Source organism: Syngnathus acus, chromosome 22 (genome assembly GCF_901709675.1).
Source record: "Syngnathus acus chromosome 22, fSynAcu1.2, whole genome shotgun sequence".
Lineage (NCBI taxonomy): Eukaryota > Metazoa > Chordata > Actinopteri > Syngnathiformes > Syngnathidae > Syngnathus > Syngnathus acus.
In genome coordinates this window covers 7,459,130-7,481,150 of record NC_051106.1, presented here as the reverse complement: position 1 = coordinate 7,481,150, position 22,021 = coordinate 7,459,130, and the positions used below count along the sequence as shown (strand labels likewise).

Here is a 22,021-nt window from a genome sequence, read left to right as displayed (position 1 = left end):
TATCTCCTTTTGTCCGAGCCAAGCACTCAACATCATTACTCAGAGTCAGTTTGGTCACTGGAGAGCCACATCAAAACAAAAAGTCACTCGTTTCCATGGAAATCGATTCAACACGACGTCGGGCCAAGACGCTAACACCAAAATCATGTCGCGTGTCACATTGTTTTCATCTGATGTCTTGTGGGATAACAAAAAGCCTTTTGGTCAATAATTTGTCCGGCCTGATGTCATGTGTAAACAAAACCATTACAAATGGAGTTTTTTTACACGCCAACGTGTCAGGAGCTTGCTCAACCTGGTTTAGCCGCACAGTTGAGAACTGTTCTAGTAAATTTACTTCCAGTAATGCAAAATTCCAAAGCGACTGTGATGGCTCGGCACATGTGAAGCATTACTAGCGGCTGGCTCGGCACTTATACATGATGGATGGCTGCTATCAGCTTTAAATCTGTTCAAATCGCTGTCTCGACCGTTCTTAAGCTACAATTCAAATCCGCCGTCAGGAGGAACGAAACGTCTTAAGAACAAACTGCTCTATTTTTGTTTTTCACAAAAGCCTTAAAAGGTCACATGAGTAATTTTAATGATCTCATTCACTATCAATGGATCTTTGTAGCCGTCAATGGCAGTGAATGTGTTTAATTCTGTTCTGTGCTGAATTGAATAATGAACCTTTTGGAAGAGTCTTCTATTTGGTAGTTTCTGTCATTTTGTAGTTGTAAAACTTTTAGGTGGGACAGTAGGAACCTACATCCCCCCCATTTTAAGTGCTATTAGTTCTCCAAGTGTATTAGGGAGGTCCATGTTTACCCTGTTCACCATGGGGACCAAGCCCCCCCCCCATGCAGGCCGCACACAGCCCAGGCCCATCTCCATGTGGCTGAGAGGATGTTTATGTTTTCCAGGATTTAGAGAGGAGGAGGGAAAGGGAAAAAGGCAGAGATTCAAGCCAAGGGAAACTGCGTGCCAGGTAGGCCTCCGATAGCAGCGGCTCCTCCCACCTCCTTTGGGAGCCCTTTTCATGACGGAGTGCCAACTGATGAGAATCCAGGAGGAGGGCAATTAACTTCTTAACCTCTCGAGTTCTTTGGTGGCTTCCTTCATCACTTGCTCGTTTTAGGCGGACAAACTTCTTTGAATCTGTTTTCTATGGAAGCACAAAAGGTTTGATACATTTTGCATCTTTCATCTTGTCAGACTAACGGAATTTTTTTAACCAAAGAATGTGACAAGGACACATGGAAACTGTTTTAATTGGAAGAAATTTTTCAGGCCATCATGAAGTTGTATTAGTCTGGACTCGGTGGAGCATGAAGCAGCCTAAATTCTTTTAAGTCACCCACACACACATTTGCGGTATACCCCACGAGGAAACAGTGACTCATTACTCTCAGCAGGTTTACTCATGTCGGTGCAATTTCACTTCTGCCTTTTTTTAGAGTTTCCACAACCGTCTTGGTGTTGTCCTTCCCTACGGGCCTCCCTCGCAGAAACACCTCCCTAAAATCTCTCATCCGCATTTACCAAATTTGTTGAAATCAAAGGCGATGGTCGCAAAGTAAGCATACAAAACCTCAGCGAGAAAGAGAGGCAAACATTTTTGGTCCCCCCGGACTCTCCGAACGAACCGTTTCCACATGCTGCCGCAGATGGCCGACCAGCTTGCTGTAGTCGTGTGTTCAAAGAGCCGGACAAACTGTAACTTGAGATGCTTCATTCAAACGTGATTATTAGGGATTGCCAGCTGCCAAGTACACGGTTTCCATTTACGCTTTGTGATTAGTGACTAATTTGTACCAATTTGCCACCGGTTAGAGACAAACTCAGAGTTGTTCACGCTAGAAATGAACTCTGGTGAGGATTATTTTGTTTTAGCTTCGACAGGTGAGACAGGAAATGATTCCGCAGTTTGGCGCAAGATGGTGTGGATGACTCACACTTGGCCAAGCAAAGTACGAGACAGACACAAATATTTGCAGACGCTCTCACAGCCGCGCGGCCTTGCCGTGTTAGGCTAACGCTCAGCGCAGCGTTGTGCTAGCATGGACGTAGAAACAAAAAGCAGCTGGCAGCTAAGGACGATCATAAACACAGAAACCTGGTTAGCGTTCACCCGACTATTAGGAGGGCGAGGGCAAGCTTCCGTGTCAGAGTTATTGGAGGTTTGAGCCAGCGACGATAATTAAATCGTAAAATATTATGTTTGGCGCATTATAGGCTCCATCACCGCGGAATGGGATTGTTTTATGGCCGCCTCACAGCCCCGCGTCGTGTTCAATTCATTCAATGTGTGCAGCCGAACCCCAGCTAGACAAATAACACCAAAACACACCCTACGACATCCCGCGGCAAGACCGCAAAGTAGCAGAAAGAGTACAATCAGGTGGGCTGGTGTTAGCCATCATGAGCTGCTAGCAGCTGAAACAATCCAAGGGGGGTCTACGGGGTGTGTCCAATTATTTTCTGGCCCGCTTTTATGAGCCTCTGGAGAGCTGTACCTTCTCATAAATGCGACTGTTATGTGTTGAGTAACCTTTTCAGGTAGGACGGTGGTGGCGAAAACACCCTCAAGCTTTCATTTTTATGGCTAGCTTGAGGACTGTTCTTTGCGGTTTACACTTACACGTGAAACAGTTCCAATCACTCATGTTGGTAGTGTTCTTTGAAAAGGCATAAAAAAAGAGTTTTTGTTCTCTGAGCCATTCTTTTGCGTACTAATTACTTTGAAAGCACATTTTCATTTTATTAGTATCAGTTCTTATGTACAGCGTGTAATTATTATTCTTTTTAACAATCCTGGAAAAGTGTACAAAGCAGGGCTGGACGATTTTAAAAAAAATCTAACTTTTTTCTCAATAGTCCGAATTTGAAATGGTAATTTCACATGAGACTACTTTTTTTGAGTTTATGTAAAAATTTTTTTTTAAAAAAGCACAAAAATATCAAATTAATTAGACGTACATATTTTGAAAGGCTAGTTACATAATAACACAAAGAAAATGAATTATGAATTAATAGAAATGTATTTGTTCCAAAAATATACACTCTTGTAAATGACAGACAAAAATCTACTTAAGTAACGAAAGTTTTTGTACTTCGTTACTTCCCACCAAGGCTGAACAGACGACGGTCACGCCCCCAAAACGAGAGCGCGCGTGTGCAAATAATGTGTGCCTGAACCTGCTGCTGCTGCTGCTGCTGGCTCCTCATCCAAGCAGGCTTCACGCTCACTCACTCAGCCGCAGTCAGGCTGACAACAAGCTTCTCCAGTAGAAGAAGGGAAAAAGAAAAGGAAGACGAGTCGCGTTTCAATCTCCCCACTGCGGAGGGTGGAAGTCAAAAGATATGTTTGACATGTCAAGCTAGCTTCTTTTTTTTTTTTTGGGGAGACGAGACAGACGGCATTTGGCGTGGTGGAACGTTTTAAAACACACAAGCCGGTGAGTAAACAATGAATGTCAACGTGTTGTTTCTGTGTACCAGAAGATGGGAAAAAGTTTTTACAAGCGCCTTTTAGGCAAGTATTTCAATTCAATTTGCTTCTACAAGTGTGTGCGCAGGTAGCTAATTAACCACTAAATTTACTACGAAATTAACAATTATTTTGTGAACTCTTTCCATCTATAATATAGTTAGTTTCAATTGTCAATTTACGTGACGTTTCGTTCAGACTCGACTCACTTCATTACCTCAGGGGATGCAAAGTGAAGTTGTATTTTAATGCCTCAAAAAACCTGGCTTCAATCCCAGTACAATTTCGGTCCACATCACTTATTAATTCCAATTATATCATAAAAGAATGTGATAAAACGCTTTAGTGACTCAACATTAAATGGCTTTTACTCATTTATAGTGCTGCCAATTTAGACTCCAACATTTTACAGCACCTGAATTTCAACAAATTTAGAATACAGTATATCAGTGTACAATTTGGTCTCTGTGAAAGTTTAAAGCTGGTTGGCCTTTTTTTTTTTTTACATATATAAATATTGTGCTTCTTATCTGACCTGTGTTCCCAGCTGTGAGGCCCAACCAACCCACTTAGTATAAATTATTGCCTCTTCCCTGGAAAGAGTAATTTGCTCTGCTCCACCACAAAAGATAAGCTTATATCTTGAGCGTTATCTTTTTTGTTCAATTACTTCTAACATCATGTCTGCTGTTTGCTTGGCTTCTTCTTGTAGTGTCAATCGACTGTTTCAATGAATAAAAGATTGATTGTGTTAAAAATCTCTTGGCCAGTGGTCATTGAGTAATTACCATTTGTATTGGTATGGGGGCAATGAGGTTTATTGATTCATGGTTAGGTAATGCCTTGCTGGTATTTGGTTGCATTCATAAATTGCGGGTGATTCTCAGAATGTGTGGTCCAACTTGCTGGTTAAATGCCAATTCCCAAGTGGAATAAAATAATTCCCGTTTCTTAGATTTTGGCATTTAATAATGGTTCTGCACGTACCAGGTCAGGTTGTGCTGCAATTGAGAACTTGCAACACAAGCACATTTGTTTGCCTCTATAATTTTCATAGTTGCCAGGGAAGTCACGTGCACAGCCAACAGCGAGTGCGCTTTTGGCACAAGGTCGCTCCTCAAAAGCCTCTCTATTCGCTTTTCAACAAGAGACGAAGTCACAAGCTATGAAGGAACCTGTCATAAAAGAGATTCCAGAAAGCCTCGAATATCTTTTGAACAAAACCTAACATTGAAGATGGCTGCAAAACAAATCAAATATTATTTTGCGACCGGTTGAATTCCTGCCTGGCCTGGATAAGCAATCCTACCTTTGTGCTTGTTTTTCCCCCTCACTTTATGGCAGTAAAATCTAAATGTTGCTTTCTGTGCCAGGAAAATAAAAAAATGTTTTTCCAACACCGCCTAAAAAGAGATTTGTGCACGAGTCCCTCAAGTGTAGCTGGAATGATGCGTTGTAAGACTGCTAAAAACTCTTGTCAGGCATTCAAACCGCCCGGTGAGTAAGAAAGGGAAAGTGATTCCTCAAAATGAAGTGCACATGAGAAGAAGTCATGCACTTACTATATTCTCCTTTTTTTTTTTTAACGGTGATACCTCAAAAACAAATTCACATAACGTGTTTGTTTACTGTTCGTCCGGCGTGGCGGCTGACAGCCCTGTCAGGTCAACAATCAATCAAGCGGGGACATCTTCGTCCCATCCGCCGAACATTACATAAGTCGGAGCGGAGGCATAAGCGAGGCGTCGTGGTTGGTTTCATGTCACCGCCTGGAGGCTCCCGTCTGCCTCTTCATCTCTCGTTTTGATTTGCTTATGCTTCAGTGGGCCACCTGAGGGGGTGGTGTGCGCTCGCTGGCCTCTGCCTGGTGACAGCTCGCGGGTAGATGCGGAGGAACCTTCTTGCTCAGCTGGAGGATGCTGGATGGAGAAGGAGGCGGGGATGAGGCTCTGTTTCACTTTGAGTTTTTCCTCCCAGAAATGCGCTTTAGTCCAGCGCCAGAGCTTTTTATGTTCCACTCTCTTCCCTGGGGGTTGACGTCATCCCGACACAACAATGACCTCCGGCCAACAAAAGCCCCCGCCTCCCCCCCCCTTGACGAGTCGAGTTTGTTTGCGTATTATTTACTGCAGACTGCTTCTCTGCTCCCCTCGGCCTACCGCGTTATTACTTTTGAAAACTTGCGGGGATGGAACAAAGAAAGTCTGTTGTTTATTAGTGCAGTAAAAGCAATCTGTAGCTTTTTTTTTTGGTAGGGACTGGCTTCACGTCACCGCACAGTAGTTCATCTACTGGTTGCAAATGACAAATTGATTCCTCGGCTTGAACGGTGACTTGTGTGGTTTGGGTGTGTGGCTGATCACATTCACAAAAAAAAACATTTGGACCAAATTAAGCCTCCTCCAGTCTGGAACGGATTAATCAAATCTTAATTCATTTCAATAGGGAACATTGATTTGAGTTACTACTGTAGCTTGGGCATTGAGAAAAATTCATCTTGTACCAAATGAAAAGAAAATACATTTTCATGATAGAACCCTGTGAAAGTGAAGCAAAAATTTAATTTATTTCATGAGACAGAAGTATTGACTATATCAGCGCTGTCCGGCGAGCGATAACAATACGATACATTGCAACATTCATTTTGTTCCACCCGTAATCAATCACAAGTTGATTTTTAATTAAGATTACCTGTCTAGACAATACTCTAAGTCATTTTTATGTGTCGAGGCCCGTCTCATGTCATCTCCCCTTTTGCCGACATAGCTGGAGAGTGCACCTCGCCCTTTGCCAGCTGAGCCACCAGCTTCCAAGATGTCCGCCAAAGCCACCATCAACAAGGAAGTCTTCGTTCCCCACGACGAGAAGATGTTGGCAGCTGTGCAGGTGAAACGGAAGACCAAGAAGAAGATTCCCTTCTTGGCTACTGGCGGTCAGGGAGACTACTTGACATTCATCTGCCTCTCAGGTCAGACCCGTCTACTTTAATTCGCACGCCGCAATTGTGAGCTTGTCTCCCTCTGCCAATAAAACAACGCACTAAATCAATTAAACGCTTAGCTGTCGGTCAATGCCGATTGGATTATCGCTGAAATTGAATCAGTGTTTTGCTCTAAATTGCGACTTCCTTTTTTTTGTTTCACCGCCTGTTAATTGAATCAGTCGTGCATAGCGCTCATGGGTAGAACAGCAAAGGCTTGCTCATTTGTGTTGCAGAGGATCATACAAGTCTTTATGGGATGTGTTTGGTTATATGAAAAGAGGGAGGGGCCTCTGTCAAACATCCAGTAGTGTAAAGTTGAGGCCCTGGGGTCATCCAGTGGCCGAGTTATGTAACGTCTGCTACGTCACAGCCCATAAACTGAGGGAGGAACTCTACTGTAGCGTTAGCAAGTAGCACCGTTAGCATTGTAGCGTAATACCCAGTGAAACGGAATCGTGAATATATCACATTTCTTTTCCAGGAGCAATAAAAAAAAAAAAAAATGTTGCTCTCAAATTATAGATGTACTTTGTACCACAAATGACTGTTCATAGACCGATTTAGCACCAGGAATTCTGTGAATTCTTTCCACTGAGACCTAAGACCTAATTCAACGGTTTGCAGAATGAAGTCGGAAAGGTTGTTGGTTTATTCAAACTGATTAGCAACATTCAGTTCAATCTTTCAGTTTAAAACAAAGTCACAGCAGGAGCTTCAGTTTGAAGCTGAAGTACAGGTTTTTGTATAGAACGGACACTTTGGTGGTCAATTCTTTGGAGCTCTTCACTGCTGGAAGCAGCAGAACAATAAAAAGCTCTGGCTTGCTTCCACTTGGAGAGGGAAAGCTTCTTGTCCTGCGTGGCACTTTGAAAATAAGTCTGGCTCTCGTCACTGTGCTTATTGTCGTTCGGCCTCAAAGTGACCTTGTATTTCAGAGTCAGACCAATTTGATTCACTACGTTTTCCTTTTAGCTTGCTTGTTACTAACTTAGGTCGCAAAAGGAAACAGGAGATTCTCGCTAGCTGGAGCGGCAAGGCTAGGGCCACGTAGGCTCGCATTGGAATTGTTTGAACGCCCTCACAACAACATGACAGGCGTGTTGGCTGGAGCCGAGCCAGCAGCTCGACATGCTCCAAGTCGGTTAGCGAGCGTCGTCTTTGATCAGCGGGCTCCACGCGGCGCCTGACGGCCGGACCTCGGGGCCCAACGGCTGCGCCGCCCACAGAATGTTTGCAGAGAGAGAGAGAAAGGGGTGGAATATGATAAGACCCAGTAAACGTTGCACCAGCGTGGACTAGATGTTGTTTCTCACAGCGACTCTCTCCGCTGTATCGTTTCAGAAGCACCGTTATCGAATTCGCACTGTAGGAGTTAATCGTGCACGACGGAAAATCAAAGCTAGCGATTGAAGTGGTCACACCGTTGCAGTTTCATTTCAGGTCTGTAGATGGCACTGTTTCACAGTTTTCAACTTTCAAGCAAAATCAGGAAGAGCTTGGCGAAAATGATAGATTCATTGCAGTTTCATTTAAGGCCTGTAGGTGGCACTGCTTCAAACAGTTTTCAACTTTGAAGAGCTTGTTTGTATTTTTTTTTTCCCAGTGTGGGACATGCATAGTTACATTCAAACTGTATGTCACGTCATCTTCTGTAATCCGTTCCAACACAAGCATGATGTGTTTATGCTCTGTTGAGAATTTCACTGTAGGATGCGTGTAGGCGTATTCTTGAGCGAGTTTTTCGGCTCGCGTGGTGATGCGGGCGTATTGTTTAGATTGTTTGTTTGCATGTGTCATTTCAAGGGTAGGCCGACTCATACGTGCCTCAGAACCTCAAAATGATTTCAACTGGCCCCCCTTAGTCCACAAGTTAAGCATTTCCGTTCTCACTAAGCAATGTTTGGGCTTCAGGCCACCTGGTAAATAAAATCCTCAGTTCCTCCTCCGGCTTCTACATCTCAATCCCTCTCTTGCTGTTTTCATCCTCAGCTCACTGCCCCGAAGGTATTGATTACCTTGTGAGATGGATGGCCTTGGGAGCCTTGTGTAACTCGCTGGTAAATTAAGCTCCATAGGCCAGATAATGACTGTTCAAAAAAAAAGTTGACTTTGTAGTGTGCAAGGAGGCTTCCCACCTGCTCGCTCGTCGAGGTCAGCACTTGGCGCGGCCCTCGCTTGCCGGCGTTGACAGTGACCAGGTTGCATTTCTGGCCGAATTGCCGGGATGAACTCTTGAACCGCGTTAAGTTGATGGCACCCGGCGGCAGGAAATTATTTGCGATGACCACACCGCCACATGGTTTTGATCATGTGTGCTCTGGCTCGGACATCGCGAGCAAATTCCTCACCTACCTGGAAAAAGTCATCTTTTTGTTTTGTTGACGTGAGGCTTGCCTTCCATATTCATCCTCTCATCTGCACGGCTTGAAGAGACGCATGTATTTAGCTAGCACAAAAAAAAAGACTTCTATGACTTACAAAACATTGTGTTGACCTTTAAAAACATTAAGCATTGTCTTAAAAAAATCCCCCAGCAAATAGAAAACTTTCCTTAGCCAAAAGGCCAGTTGATCATATTCCTTGAGCATAAAGCACATTAACTTTATGGATGGACATGACAGATATGACTTTGGCAGCATCCCCCATCGCGTTAATCTACAGGTGCAGCCCATAAATCGGCCCGCTCCGACTCCCCGGATGCTTCTATTTGTCATGAAAGATTTATCTGACTTATTAGAGCACAATACCTGCTCCGCCGCTGGGACTGGGCCGAGGGCGAGGTAGGGAGGAGAGGATAGTATCGCAGGAAGCAGACATCTCACGAGTCCTAACCTCTTAAAGTCCTCACTGGAAAGAATAATAATAGTCCTTTGAGCCTCCGATGGAACAAACAAGTTGTGCATTTTTTTTCTTCTTTAAACGGAGGTTGGAATTTATTGGAATGTTTATCAGGTCAACGAAGTGGCGCTCGCTTTTGTGACTTACGATCTCTTTAATGGCAGCAAAGGCGCATAAATAATATCCGTACCTGTGATAAAAGAAGCTTATCATTTTATGCCTGTCAGGTGTCACCTTGTCTGCTTGTAGTTCTGCGAATAATAATGATAATAAAAATAAAATTAACTAAGAATTAAATAAATAAAGTAAATTAAATATAATAAAAATATATAATTGAAGAAATAATATAAAACAATCATTTTTACTCATAACGCACTTGATACCAAATCTCAAAGTGTTACGGTGCAAACTCTTTAAAAGAGAGAAAAACAACAGACAATTAAAAATATTCAAGCAATAAAACAATAGCATGTATTTAGCTATAGGCCAGAGTCAGTCAGTCACATGACTAAATCCAGAAAATAATTGAGCTGTGATTGGACAAAGCCAGAATCGAAAACTCACGATTGAATTTCGATTAATTGACCAGCCAGAGTTCTCACATGGTGGGAAAATGTTCGTGCGCCCCTTGGTAGCCACCCGAACATTAGAAGCAGAGCTTCTATAATGCAAACAGACAGCCCGAACCCAGTGCACTTGAGTAATTGGACCTTGCGGGCAGCCACACACACAAACGTAGCCTCACGCCTCATCACTCTTCCTTTTGCATTTATCAGATAAAACCAGCCTGTTGTGAGATTAGAGTAAATGGGCTCTCTGGACTACGCTTGCCTTTCTTGGCCAGCAACAAATCCAGCAAGAGCGGGGAGGCAAAGCCAGACTCCCACCGGGTTATCAGAAAGTGATATCGCCTCGGATAAGAAGCTCAGACTGAGCAGGGAAAACAGCAGAAGGCTGAAAGGTTTGAACTGGAAAAAGTCAACAGGGCAAAATATTTCACAGATGCATGTTGAGAGGGCTTACATGACCTTTGACATTTGTCTTTCAAGTGTTTGCTGCTTTTGCCACATATGGATGTTTAGTATTTACCGTCCGTCATATGAGCTGATCAATAGGAAGAGTAGCATGTCTTCATATGGTGTGTCTGTTGAGAAGAAATCAGGAGCTTGCAAACAAACCAATTTGTTGAGGCTGCTGCTGTTGCGTCTTGGGACCGGATCAGGCATGTAGATGAATGGCAGTGTTTGGAGAAGCAGAGTAAAGTGGCGGCTAATGGCCTCTTTGTTAACCTGGCTCGGCTTCAGCGGCGTGATTGATTTGCGTGGTTATAACAAACAAAATTGGGGCCATTAGCTGTTGAGCAATACCTTGATTCTTTTTTTCTCATCTTATTTATTTTTTTTTTTTTTATGAACTAGCGCTGTGATTTAATGAAACAAAATAAATGCATTTTCATGTCTTTATTTATTTTTTCACACGAGCCATTGAAGGCAGCCATACATAATCTCCATTCTTCCCCTGTTTTTCCATCCTAGTCGCAGATTAAATGTGTGAGTGGCATGCATATTAATTGTGGTAATGAAGGTCACCCGGAGGAACAGCTGGAGTCCTCCTCTGTGTTGCAAACACTGGCGCTGGCTAAGTAGCCGCCTGCCGCGGACCAAACCGAAGCCATCACAAACACCATATGCTTCGTCGCCATCACCCGACACCTTGTGCACACTTGCCGCAGTGAGCTTTAGCCAAAGCGCTTTGAAAAATCCTTCAGGTAAATATGAGCAATCGCCAAACCGCAAACGAAAACACTTACTGATAAAATAAAGTCAATTAAAATAAATAAAATAGTTAATAATAAATTTAATTTTGTAGTTATTGCTCGATTTATATAACTCCATTAAAAAAAAATATATATATATATATATCGATATACTTAACAGCTTTTGTGGAATTCCGCCATTTCTCATCGTTCATAGGTGGAGGTAAAGAAAACAAAATTGACAAAGTTTTCCTTATTTGACATTCATCACTTTAGGTTCATCTTAGGTTCGTGGGAATGAACAACTGTACAAATGCAGCACAGTTCATCAGATCATTCTGACTCATTTCAGGTAAAATATGAGTGCAGATGTGTTGGGTTGGAAAAAAGCAGTGGGAAACATGAGACGCATGCTATTTCTATCTTTCTTTTTTTTTAAGCGGCAATATTAGCAGTAACTCAAACTGTGTAAAGTAACTAACAAATGATTTAATGCTATAAACAATCTAGATAATAACTGAAACACTGCTAAAAGATGATTACCACACAAAGCAGTCCTTGCAGGAAGCTCATCTCTCTCTAAAACAAACAAAAAAAAGTCCTATTACAGGTCATATGTTGAGTTCCTGCCAATGGCTGATGAATCAAAAGAAGCTCAAATATTCATTGTTTGAATTCAAAAAGTCAGAGCAAAGCAGAAAAGTGCATCCCTGTCACCCTTCCCTGTACACATTCATCAAAACGGTGTCATTAGAGGGCACAAATTGCCTCCTCTGCCGAGATGGATAACGCACACACGCACGCACACACACACAGGAAGTTTCATTTGTTCGCCATGTTAGTGCTTTTCCCCATCTGGTCTCTTCGTGCAGCAGGAAAGCAGCTGGGAGTTGTACGAGTGATATTAATCTATGATATCATTCTTCCTTTGCTTTTGTGCGACGGGAAGAACATGTCGAACAAAAAAAAACAAAAAAAAACTAAAATGAGATAACATCAGTTACCTTCAACATCACCTCCAAGATTACAAAAAGGACAGGCCTGATTATTTTTTTTCCCTCTGGTATAAATTACACAACAGCAAACTTTTTCGAGAAGTTAGTGTGTGTTGTGGGCTAAGGGAGCCTCGCTAGGGGGGCTCATCCATGCCCTTAGTGTGAAATACCAGAGTGGAGCCCACCCATCGTCTGACACAGGAAGTCATAGCAGCATAGCGGCAGGGGCCCGGCAGTTTGCGGTCTCCAGGCTGTTTGGTGACATCGCCTCCCGAGTAGCTAGATGTCACGGTGCCGCTTCACATCATGTCTAACCTTTAAACCTTGATTGGTACCAAGGTGAAGTCGCGTCGTCATTGGGATGTTTTGGATGTAGTAGTCATAAAAATGGCCGCCTTTCAGTTGACAAGACGACGGGTGAATGTCATTTGCCAGATCGGTGAGGTTGCGCATCAATCGCGGGGCGTCGAAAAGTTTGCGGTCCAAATCGTAGTCACGCTGTTCTTTGAAGTTTGATGAAAAAGGAAGGGTTGGGAATGCAGATGCTGTGAAAGAATGGATGATTTAAGATCAGTCAGCTGCTTCACAGCTGTGTGTCATGAAATTACCTTGCGTCAATATACAATGCTTCCTCAGAGGTCAACGGCGCTTAAAATGTTGATTTTCCCCTTTACTTTTTGAGACAAATTATTCCCATGCCAGTTCACTTCATGGGACTCGTCCAGAATCAGTTATGGACTCTCTTTTTATGAGCAAACATTCAACCCAGTCTTCTTTATGCCAGCTGTCAGCTTTGTGAACAAATTGATTTGAGTTTGAATACATGCTCTATGCCTGAGACTGCATTTGAGTCCATCTGTTTGTGCTGTTTGACAAAAAGGAACGCCGACTTCTCATGCTAGCTGCCGAATTGGGAATCAACAAATTTGGTTTGAGGCTTCTGTTATTGCTTGCTAGTGTTTAAGTCCATCTGTTTGTGCTGAGGGAAGATGGAGATTCTTCCAATTGCTTTTCACGCTAGTTGCTCCTTAGCTAGCTACTCACAAGCTAGCGGCTCACTCGCTAGCTGCTTCCTAGCTAGCTGCAGTGAGATCATTCTCGTTGTGTTTTCTTAACGTTGTCCTCAACCTTAACCTTTATGGATCTTTTTTGTAGCGTGGTTTTGCAATCCTAATCCCAATAAAGCCCTTTGTGTTAGCTACACAGACAACCACCTCTGGACCTTGTTTAAAGGAGACCAGCTGGGCCAAGGAAATGAGGTCTGGAGACAGGCCTGAACTGTAATGTTTTGATACATCATGTGTTTTCACTTCCAAGAGGTTCGAGGTAGCGTTCCCATCACAGTGAGATACAACTGTGACATAAAGTAGTACAATAAGTTTTCATATCAATAATCGTTAGCGAGGAACTCGTGCGATTTTAATATGAATTATCAAAGCCATTCGGCAATAAACTATCTTGTTATGAGAGGCAGGTCAAAAGATTTTTCTTTCCAAGAATTCAGTTTAGATCATTCCTGAAAGCGTAAGTGTCCAGGAATGTACTGTACCTTGTTTTGAAATACTCGTGTTTATTCGATGTTTACTGTGCGATGACAACTGCATCGTTTATTATGACATCGTCTCGCATGAAACACTTTCCAGAGTTTTGGCATGTAGATAGCACAGAATAGGCATATTTTCCAAATAAGGCTACCACAACTTTCGGCAGTTTGTTAAATGAAATAAAGATAAATTAATCCATTGTTTTACTGATGAATATACTATTATTGAAGTTATTGAATGCCACTCGAGAAGCGCATTCATCTCACAGCAAACATCACAGAAGGAAAGAAAGCTCAAGTCGAAGGCCCGACGTAATTAAATATTTGCCCCGTATCCTGGAGCTTGATCTCCAGAGGAATGCATTGTGTGTGGGGGACTTGGCGCAGGCTGAATAGCAGCATTATTAAGTGGCCCAAGGGGGCGGAAGGTGATGGACAAACTTGTGGGGGCAATTTAGATGTCTTGCAAATGTCTTTAATATGATGTTTCCAGGTGCAAGAGGACAACCTTGAACACAATGACTTTGTCAATGCGGAAAAACTCATTTATGTCTTGGCATCTGCATTTACTGCGTGTGAATTTTGCTCGTCATGCTGCTGCATGAATCCGGGACAGAATATTCTCTTATCACTGTGTTTTGTTCTTCCTTAGTTTGTTTTTCAAGACAATCTAATTGCAGCCGTTGAAAATAAAATAAAAGTAAGGAACCTCTAATGGATTTTCTCTCGATGGCCTTGCCTCTGCTAAGAGTGTTCCTCTTTTGTCTCGTTTCCAAAATGCTTTTGAATGAGTCGTCCTTGGCTGAGTGTTGAGTGAATAACTTTTTTTTTTTTTTTTAATCTCTCAAAGTTTACATATCCTCGTTGACTTTAACGCAACCACACATTTTCAGTCCATCTGATACTTAATCCAGCAGTTTTTGCTACTAAATATTTATGATCATGTCAACGCGGACTATTAAAGTTGTCCCCTGCGTCAATCTCTTGAAGGGCTAATTGTTGAGCGAGGTACACGCCGTCCTATTGACTCCTTGCGTCTTGTCACTGCATGGCCGCCGTTCTGGCTCGGGGGCAGACCTCGTACACAGGAGTCACAGTGTTCAGACCTCGTGAAAGCACTCAAGAGGCCTTTTGTTCTACGGCGCTGAGGCCGGTCTCGCCACTGCTGACGATAAATCCGCTCGGCAGCCTCTCGGAATAAAAACGGTTGTAGCAGAGTGCAGGATTTACACTTGTAATTGTGTTTTTCTGTTTTATTTTTTATAAACTTGATAAGAAGCTTTGTACTTCTGTTAATGGCCCAACAGATGAATTAAAAAAAACTAAGAAAAACAAAATGGCCGTCTGATAATATTTCCGCATCGGAAAGCCGAAGGGTTGTCGTCAGAAGAATTTTTGCCTTTGGGCTGTGACAATCTTAGCCAAACACAACAAGGAACTAATCCGCCGGTGGAAGTGGCTGCGTGTCACTCTGAGAGCATGGGAAAGAAACCTCGGGATGGCCTTACAATAGCGCAATAGTACAATAGCGCTAGCTAGCGAATCTCGTAGCGATCATCACAGGATTGATACATTTTAAGCTTTAACAATACAAGCTTCCGTTTGAGGGCAAGGCATTTTCCTGAGCTCGCAATAAACCAGAAACTCAGTTTGTCACTCCGATGAATAACATTTGTTGTCTGGCTAGAGGCTCTGCGAATTGATTGATGTTCTACTCAAGTCTGCACTAACATTAAATTATTGTCAAAGTGAAAGTCAACTGAATACGATCCACAAAGTTGTCTGTCCCTTTAAGAGCTTCGCTGGGATTGTTCCATGACCTTCAGATAGACCTTTTCCAACAGCGAGTCTCAGGTATCACGAGACTTCCACTTTAACTGAATAAAACAAACAGTGCAACAAGGCTGCGCTAGCATATTTTCACTATTGCGTAACTGCTTGTCTAATCCTCGGGCCCCCGTGTTTGTTTACAATTGGTGAATATGTAACTACTGCTGCTGAATATTTTGGGTCAAGCTGGTTTCCTTTCCCATATTTGGGAAGTGGCAGAGTTGTACTCAAGCTGTTAGATGGCGTTCTTGGACCGCACTGAAAGTAAAATAAATGCATATTTATTGAATTATTTTTCAATATTTGATAAGTCTTATTTTGTGAGGAATCTTAAAGAGGACGTCAAGTCAAATTTTTTTTTTACAATTTATCAGGGAAAACTAGTCAAATCTTTGTCTTCTCTTCAAGAGACAGTACGACAGATGTCAGAAATTATTCGCTTGTGAATTTGAGCACCTTCACTGTCGTCATTCCACCTCTCCACTGTTCCATTGAATCCAGCTGACATCCTTTTCTCGGGCCCCTCGGAAATTTCTACCGTGATGATATCGTTCACCTCGTGGGTTTGGTCCATGCTTGTTGCTTTCCGTCAGCCTTTGTTCTTTCCCGTGACCACAAGCTAACACCTCACGTATTAGCTACAGCTGTCCAAATGGATACCCCCCCCCCACAAAACACACGGCCCTGCCTATATTTATATAAATCATACCTTGAGCTGAGTCGGGTGCTTACGTGATAGAACGCGACATGAGGCAGTGATAGTGGCGACTTTCGTAGAGCAGCGGAATGGCGCAACAATGGCGAAAGTGACCTGAACACTTCCTCTTATCTGAGGCGACACAATAGATCACGCCGGATGGCGGAAGCGGAGGTCTACTCGCCGGGTTATAAAAGCAATAAAAGGAACGGGTCGGTTCCAAGAAGCACGCTATGAGCTTGGAAGATCTGCAAACAAAGCCAGTTGAGGAAAAAAAAAAAGTTAAAAAAATCTTTTCCACCTGTTATGTCATTTCCCCAAAAATTCTTTTACAGTGACGAATAAGAAGCCAGCTCACGTCACCATCACCAAAGTGAAACAGTTTCAAGGAACGTCGGCCTTTGTCAAACGCTCCCAGTGGACTATCGATCAACTACGGCAGGTCAACGGCATTGATTCCAACAAAGTAAGCCACGTTAAATTCCATGGCAACATCTTTAAAAACATTCTCAAAGAAGTTCTCTTTGAAAAATGAATTCTCATTTTTTCCCCCCCGCCAAGGACTCTCCTGAGTTTGACCTAACGTTTGACAACGCCTTTGACCAGTGGGTCGCCGGTTCTGCGGGAGAGAAGTCCACCTTTGTCCAGATTCTTCACCACACCTGCCAGCGTTACATCCCGATGCGAAAACCGGAATTTGTCAACTGTCAGTCTAAACTTCTGGGAGGTGAGACCTGTTATTAAAAAAAAAGAAAAGTTTTTCACAGTTTTTTTGTGTGCCCGCTCCAAAACATTAACATTCAAGGCCAGCCATTTGATTGTTTGTCAAAAAAACATTTAATTTCCGCCCCTTGAAATAACCTTAATTTCATACGCATCAATATGTGTGTCGCTAGCCCCACCCGCCAATTCTGTCATTTCCTGGCTGCGAGGATGTAAATAGTTTGCTCATAAAGCAAGCAGAGAATCTAGCATCCTGCCACCGGATAAATCCGATATTGATCTGTTTACCCTCAACTCTCATCTTTGAGCACTGTTCCGCTTTTGTATTATTCATGGAGTTGTTAATACAAACGCTCCGGCTTGGCTCTCGCGTCAACCGCGAAGCACCTTGGCTCCGTTTGTGCAAATCCCGCAAAGAGACAAAACACAGCCAGTCACTTAATCTTCTCGCCTTGGCAGAGGTAACATCATAGCGCAGACTGAGATTTTTTGTTGCCCAAAGACTACTCGAGGCGTTTTTGGGACCAAGATTTGGTCATTTTGGGGCTTCAGCGGATGTCAACATGGCTGTCCACTCCAGTTTAAGTCTCACACCAGTGCAAAACAAAACTCATGACGCTGCTCAGGTGTGGGACCATAACTGTGGGAGACGGAAACGTCTGTGATTTGAAGAATAAACTTGGGGATTTTGATGTTTTAGTGTTCCTTCTGTGGTTTTAACAATGACACTGACGTTTTCTGTAACGGAAAACATTTTCCAATTTAAAGTAACCGCATGTCATTCCCCGAACCTTTATGGCCTTTGAACTAAAATATAACGTAGTAACCCAAAACACCATTCCACTAATTTAAACCAAAAATGCTTTAAGAATAAATAATTCCTCTGGATATTTCTTCACTACAGAAGCCCAAGCGGTAGATTCAGTCTTTGTCCGTTGCAAAGTGTTTATGAACAGAGTGAGGAAAGATCTGGTCGCTCGCCATAGTCATCTCCCACGACGAGGTAAGCCATCCGGACTACCGTATATCAAATTGAGACTATTTTAATTCAGTTGCTAACCAAAACAGTAGCCCCTACCAAAGCGCAGTCTCTCGGATGAATGAGTGCAGTAAAAATATATATTACCATTTTTAGATATTTATTAGATCTTGCTGCGGTGGCTCAGAGGATAACTGCAAGTGTCATTTTTTTAGGCAGACACTTGTGTGGATATGACAGGACACTCATTGAGCGCGAGGTCACTCCCCCTCCCGCTGTCACTGTTATCGGGGAGTACAAACTGGAAGGGATTTCCACTTCATCCCCAAAGGTTATTTGTGAGCTATGTTCACTGTCCGGGCCCCTCACTGTCAGCCAGGCGTGTCGCTGACAAATGCCACAGAAGGAGAATTACATTCCGAAGGGCAGCGTAAGATGGAGTGTTCTTTGCGAAGAGTTCTTTGCGGTCACCTGTGACAAATTCACTTAAGTGTCGATTGTGGTGATTAAAATGATGCGTTTGTAAATGCACACATGTACAGCTGCATAATGAGTTTTTTTTTTTTTTTTTTTTTTAATAACAGCATTCAGATCTTTCTTCACAGCTTCTCCACCCTGCTTGTCTGTAATTATGTCACACTCTCCCCTGGGTGGGGAACCCCAGGCTGCTTCTGGGGGGGCTCTTGAGAAACAAACACACTTCTGGAGGGGTCAGGCGGGCGGGATGATTACCATGATGGGAGTATTACTTCCTGGACTCCCTTGAAGGGATCCGTCAGTCGTAGACTCCAAGAGGATTTGTCCTTCCTCCCCCTCCAGACAGGAAGTGGGCAAGAATAATCACCTAATCATTCCTTTTGTCTTCTCCCGGGTGGGCAACAGGCAACAGTATCCTCCACTCGGCCGCGGACAGCGTGACGAGCGCCGTGCAGAAGGCCAGTCAGGCTCTGAACGAGCGAGGCGAGCGACTGGGCAGGGCCGAGGAGAGGACGGCCGACATGATGAACAGCGCTGAGCAGTTTGCCGTCACTGCGCACAAGGTGAGGCTGCAAAAGTAGCGTTGAATAGCTAAACCTAGCTAAGCCTATATTTGTAATTCTAATTACAGTTTGATTTGCAAGGGTGTATATTTTCCGAACAGCATGAATGATAACTAACTGGATGCTCCCATGCGATGTCTCCCGCTTCCCACTCATTTACACCTGGGAAGCGTCCTCGCCCTGCGTTCATTTCATATCTCTCCCAAGTACGCCACGCGCTGTTCAATTTCGCTATTAACATGCAAAATGACGGAAAAAGCCAATTTGCAGTCTGGCTGATTATGATGGTTACGCCGCGGGTGTCTGTCTAATAGCGGAATGCATCAGGCGCCACCCAGGCAGACACTGTTTGCATTTTGCGAGGCTTCATTGAGAACGCCTGCATTAAGCGCCGGTGCTTGAATTTTGTTAAGCTGTATCGCGAAAGCCCTCCGAATGACCTTTTTGCACAGTGAGTTTGTGTGTGGAGCGTCATTAGGGACGGGTGGGCGACCAGATCAACAAGAAAAATCAGGGCTGGGCGGTAATGGTCTCAGAAAAAAAATCCTGATTTATTTTTTTCTTATTGTAGAAAAAGCAACCACATTAACCGCAACAAGTTTTGCTTTGTTTTATTTCCTTCATGGGATTAAAAAACTGTGAAACTTGCATCAACAACTACTGAAATGGGATTGCGTGAGACGTGTTCAAGTAATGAGTCACCTTTTGACTCTTCTCACTCATACAATTCCAATTTTGACGAAGAGGTTCTCATCGGAAGCGCTCATTCCTGTGTGGTGCTCTGCTGCCCTCTTCTGGCATATCTCAGTATCGCACCCTACGTACGCCTACGTATAAATCTAAAGCGTTAAAATGTTAAGTCAAAAATAGGTTGCATTTATTCCGTCCATGCATGAAAACCCTCAGCAAAATCGAAACCTTGAAAATGAAAAGTTGTGAAGAAATAATAAATGTTCATATTTATTTTTTTCCTCTTCAGCTTGCCATGAAGCACAAGTGTTAAAACAACCACTGCCAAAACCATCTTGTCTTTAGGAGTGTATTGGAGGGTCTTATTATCGCCAATCACCGCTCGCCGTCCAGGTCTCTGGAGTTTTGTTGCTTTTGAAAGAGACGTTATAACATTTTAGTATTGAAGAAGACGGAGAAGAGCTAAACGTGTTGACTCGAAGGCAAACGACGTGCTTCAGTTATCGGCCTCATCTTTTTTCACACTGACAAGCAATGACTCAAGGATGTGGACCATATTCAATGATGATTTTATTTGTTATTTATGAGTGTTCTAGTGGGTGGTCGACACGCACACACAAACCGACATTTCCTTTTTAAAGCCAATCCTGTCTCATCATTAATAATGAGATGACGCCCTGGGGCGAAAGTTTAAATGAATAATCATATCCGTGATATAAACAGAGAACATCTGCTCGCCTCAGCTTTGTGATCGATAAATTAACAAGTGTTCACCGGAGACTTCCTTTGGCCAGCTTCAGAGTTGAATGTTGTTGTTAATCCATACAAAACAAGTTAAAAAAAAAAAAAAAAAAAAGGCACATTCAGTGGAATCGCAGTCTAACAGTCTGATTCAAAACTAAATTTACGATTAAAAGTGTACAAATAATGTATCTGTGTTTTTACATGATTGTTTTTTTAACATGAGCTGCCCAAATCCTACAAATGACGACTTTGACATTCCACTGTAGATCACACACACACAATAAATAGTCCACAAACGATAAGCCAGACTGAAAATATTTATTCCCATTTGTTTTGTTTTCTGCCAGACGGTCCTGCACTTGAAGAACAATATACTGTACTCTTATGTGTATTTGAGAGTTTTTCTGTTTGCGGGAGGCCCCATGTGCCGCTTAAGCTCTACGTGGTGAAAAGCCAAATGTTGTCTTCTTTGGTCAGTGTTGTACAGCTGGTGACGCCATTCAACGCTTTTTATTTTTTACTCGAAAGTGCTCTAACGTGTCAGCTGCTTCTGTAAAAGTGGTCAAAAAATGATTTCACTGACTTCTGATGTAAATGATTTCAAATATATTTTTTATTTGACATTTTAACACACATTCTCAGCAAAGATTGTCAGTGTGCTTTCCTCTGTCTAATGGATGTTTATTGTTTTAATAATAAAAAGAACGATGTTTAATTCATTTGTCGGGGTCCGTTTTCTCCCTGGAGTCAATGGTAATGCATTTCTGCTGTTTGTATTGATTTGTATCTTGCCAGCCATTAAGTCATTTTTTTCCATTGCCATTTAAATGTCACAGCAGTTATTATTGAACAATGCATGGCTACTGTTTTTTTCTGTTTGCATATGACACCCAACAAGTCCATGCTAAGTTTAAGGAACTTGTATTTTTTACTTTAATGTAAAATTTTTCATCATAGAAAATATTGCTGTTTTGCTTGGTCAGTGTATACAATGCAATATCGCCCCCATGTGCTTGATTTGAAGATTTGTCATCTAAAATGTATTTCTGCAACAGTTGAACAAGCTGTAAAATGCATTCAAACCTGTATACTTTTTTTCCCCTTATGACCGTAAACCTTTCCCCACGTATTGTCACGAGTGACTTTCTCTGTCCTCTCATTGGTCCAGCTACTTCCGCATTTTCCTTCACACCTGTTTTAATTGACACCAGTTTTGAGGCACCTTGATTCACAAAGCACGACGCCAAACCATGATTAAAAATGTACTTTCCAAAACGCTTTTTATCCAGAAAAAATGGATTTTCTGAGGTAAGGTGCTTTGTTGAGTGGCTAACTTCAATCCGGAATTTTCTTCGTGGCTTACTTTCAGAGTACGAGTGGGACAAAATGCAGACAGGTACACGAGCTCTGCGTTAGCCTCTGTGGTGAGTACGATATGACATATTACGTACGTGTATATCGACAAAAATATAAATTATATTTTATTCTTATTAACTATATTATACTGTAGAGGATTTTTGTTGTCAGTGTAATGTATTGGAAGGTAAAGTTAACTGTTTTGCTCTAGCTCTGTGAGCTAAGGGGGGGGGGGCGAGGTGTTCACCTGTCGTGAAGCAACAGTGAAGGGAGGGGCTGGGGTTACAATTACAATAAAAAAAAAAAATCGATGTATCCATTTTGCTTTCTATATCCATAAACTATACCATTCCACTGTCTGCACAGAACTGTGGA

General features: G+C 42.6%; 1 protein-coding gene across 3 annotated transcripts; it reads left to right on the top strand.

Annotated features, from left to right (window-relative positions):
* Positions 1 to 3,183: 3,183 nt before the first annotated feature.
* stxbp6 (syntaxin binding protein 6 (amisyn)) lies at positions 3,184 to 21,009 on the top strand. 3 transcript variants are annotated; one of them, XM_037241751.1, is made up of 7 exons: positions 3,184 to 3,517; positions 6,239 to 6,440; positions 16,450 to 16,580; positions 16,676 to 16,841; positions 17,742 to 17,840; positions 18,699 to 18,856; positions 19,836 to 21,009. In XM_037241751.1, exons 2-7 carry the CDS (start codon positions 6,287 to 6,289, stop codon positions 19,857 to 19,859), a joined length of 732 nt encoding a protein of 243 aa, XP_037097646.1. In that variant the 5' UTR covers positions 3,184 to 3,517; positions 6,239 to 6,286; the 3' UTR covers positions 19,860 to 21,009. The 3 variants fall into 3 exon arrangements, with proteins under 3 accessions (XP_037097646.1, XP_037097645.1, XP_037097647.1); XM_037241750.1 differs by having other exon boundaries at positions 3,186 to 3,440; XM_037241752.1 differs by lacking the exon at positions 17,742 to 17,840 and having other exon boundaries at positions 3,198 to 3,440.
* The last annotated feature ends 1,012 nt before the right edge of the window (positions 21,010 to 22,021 follow it).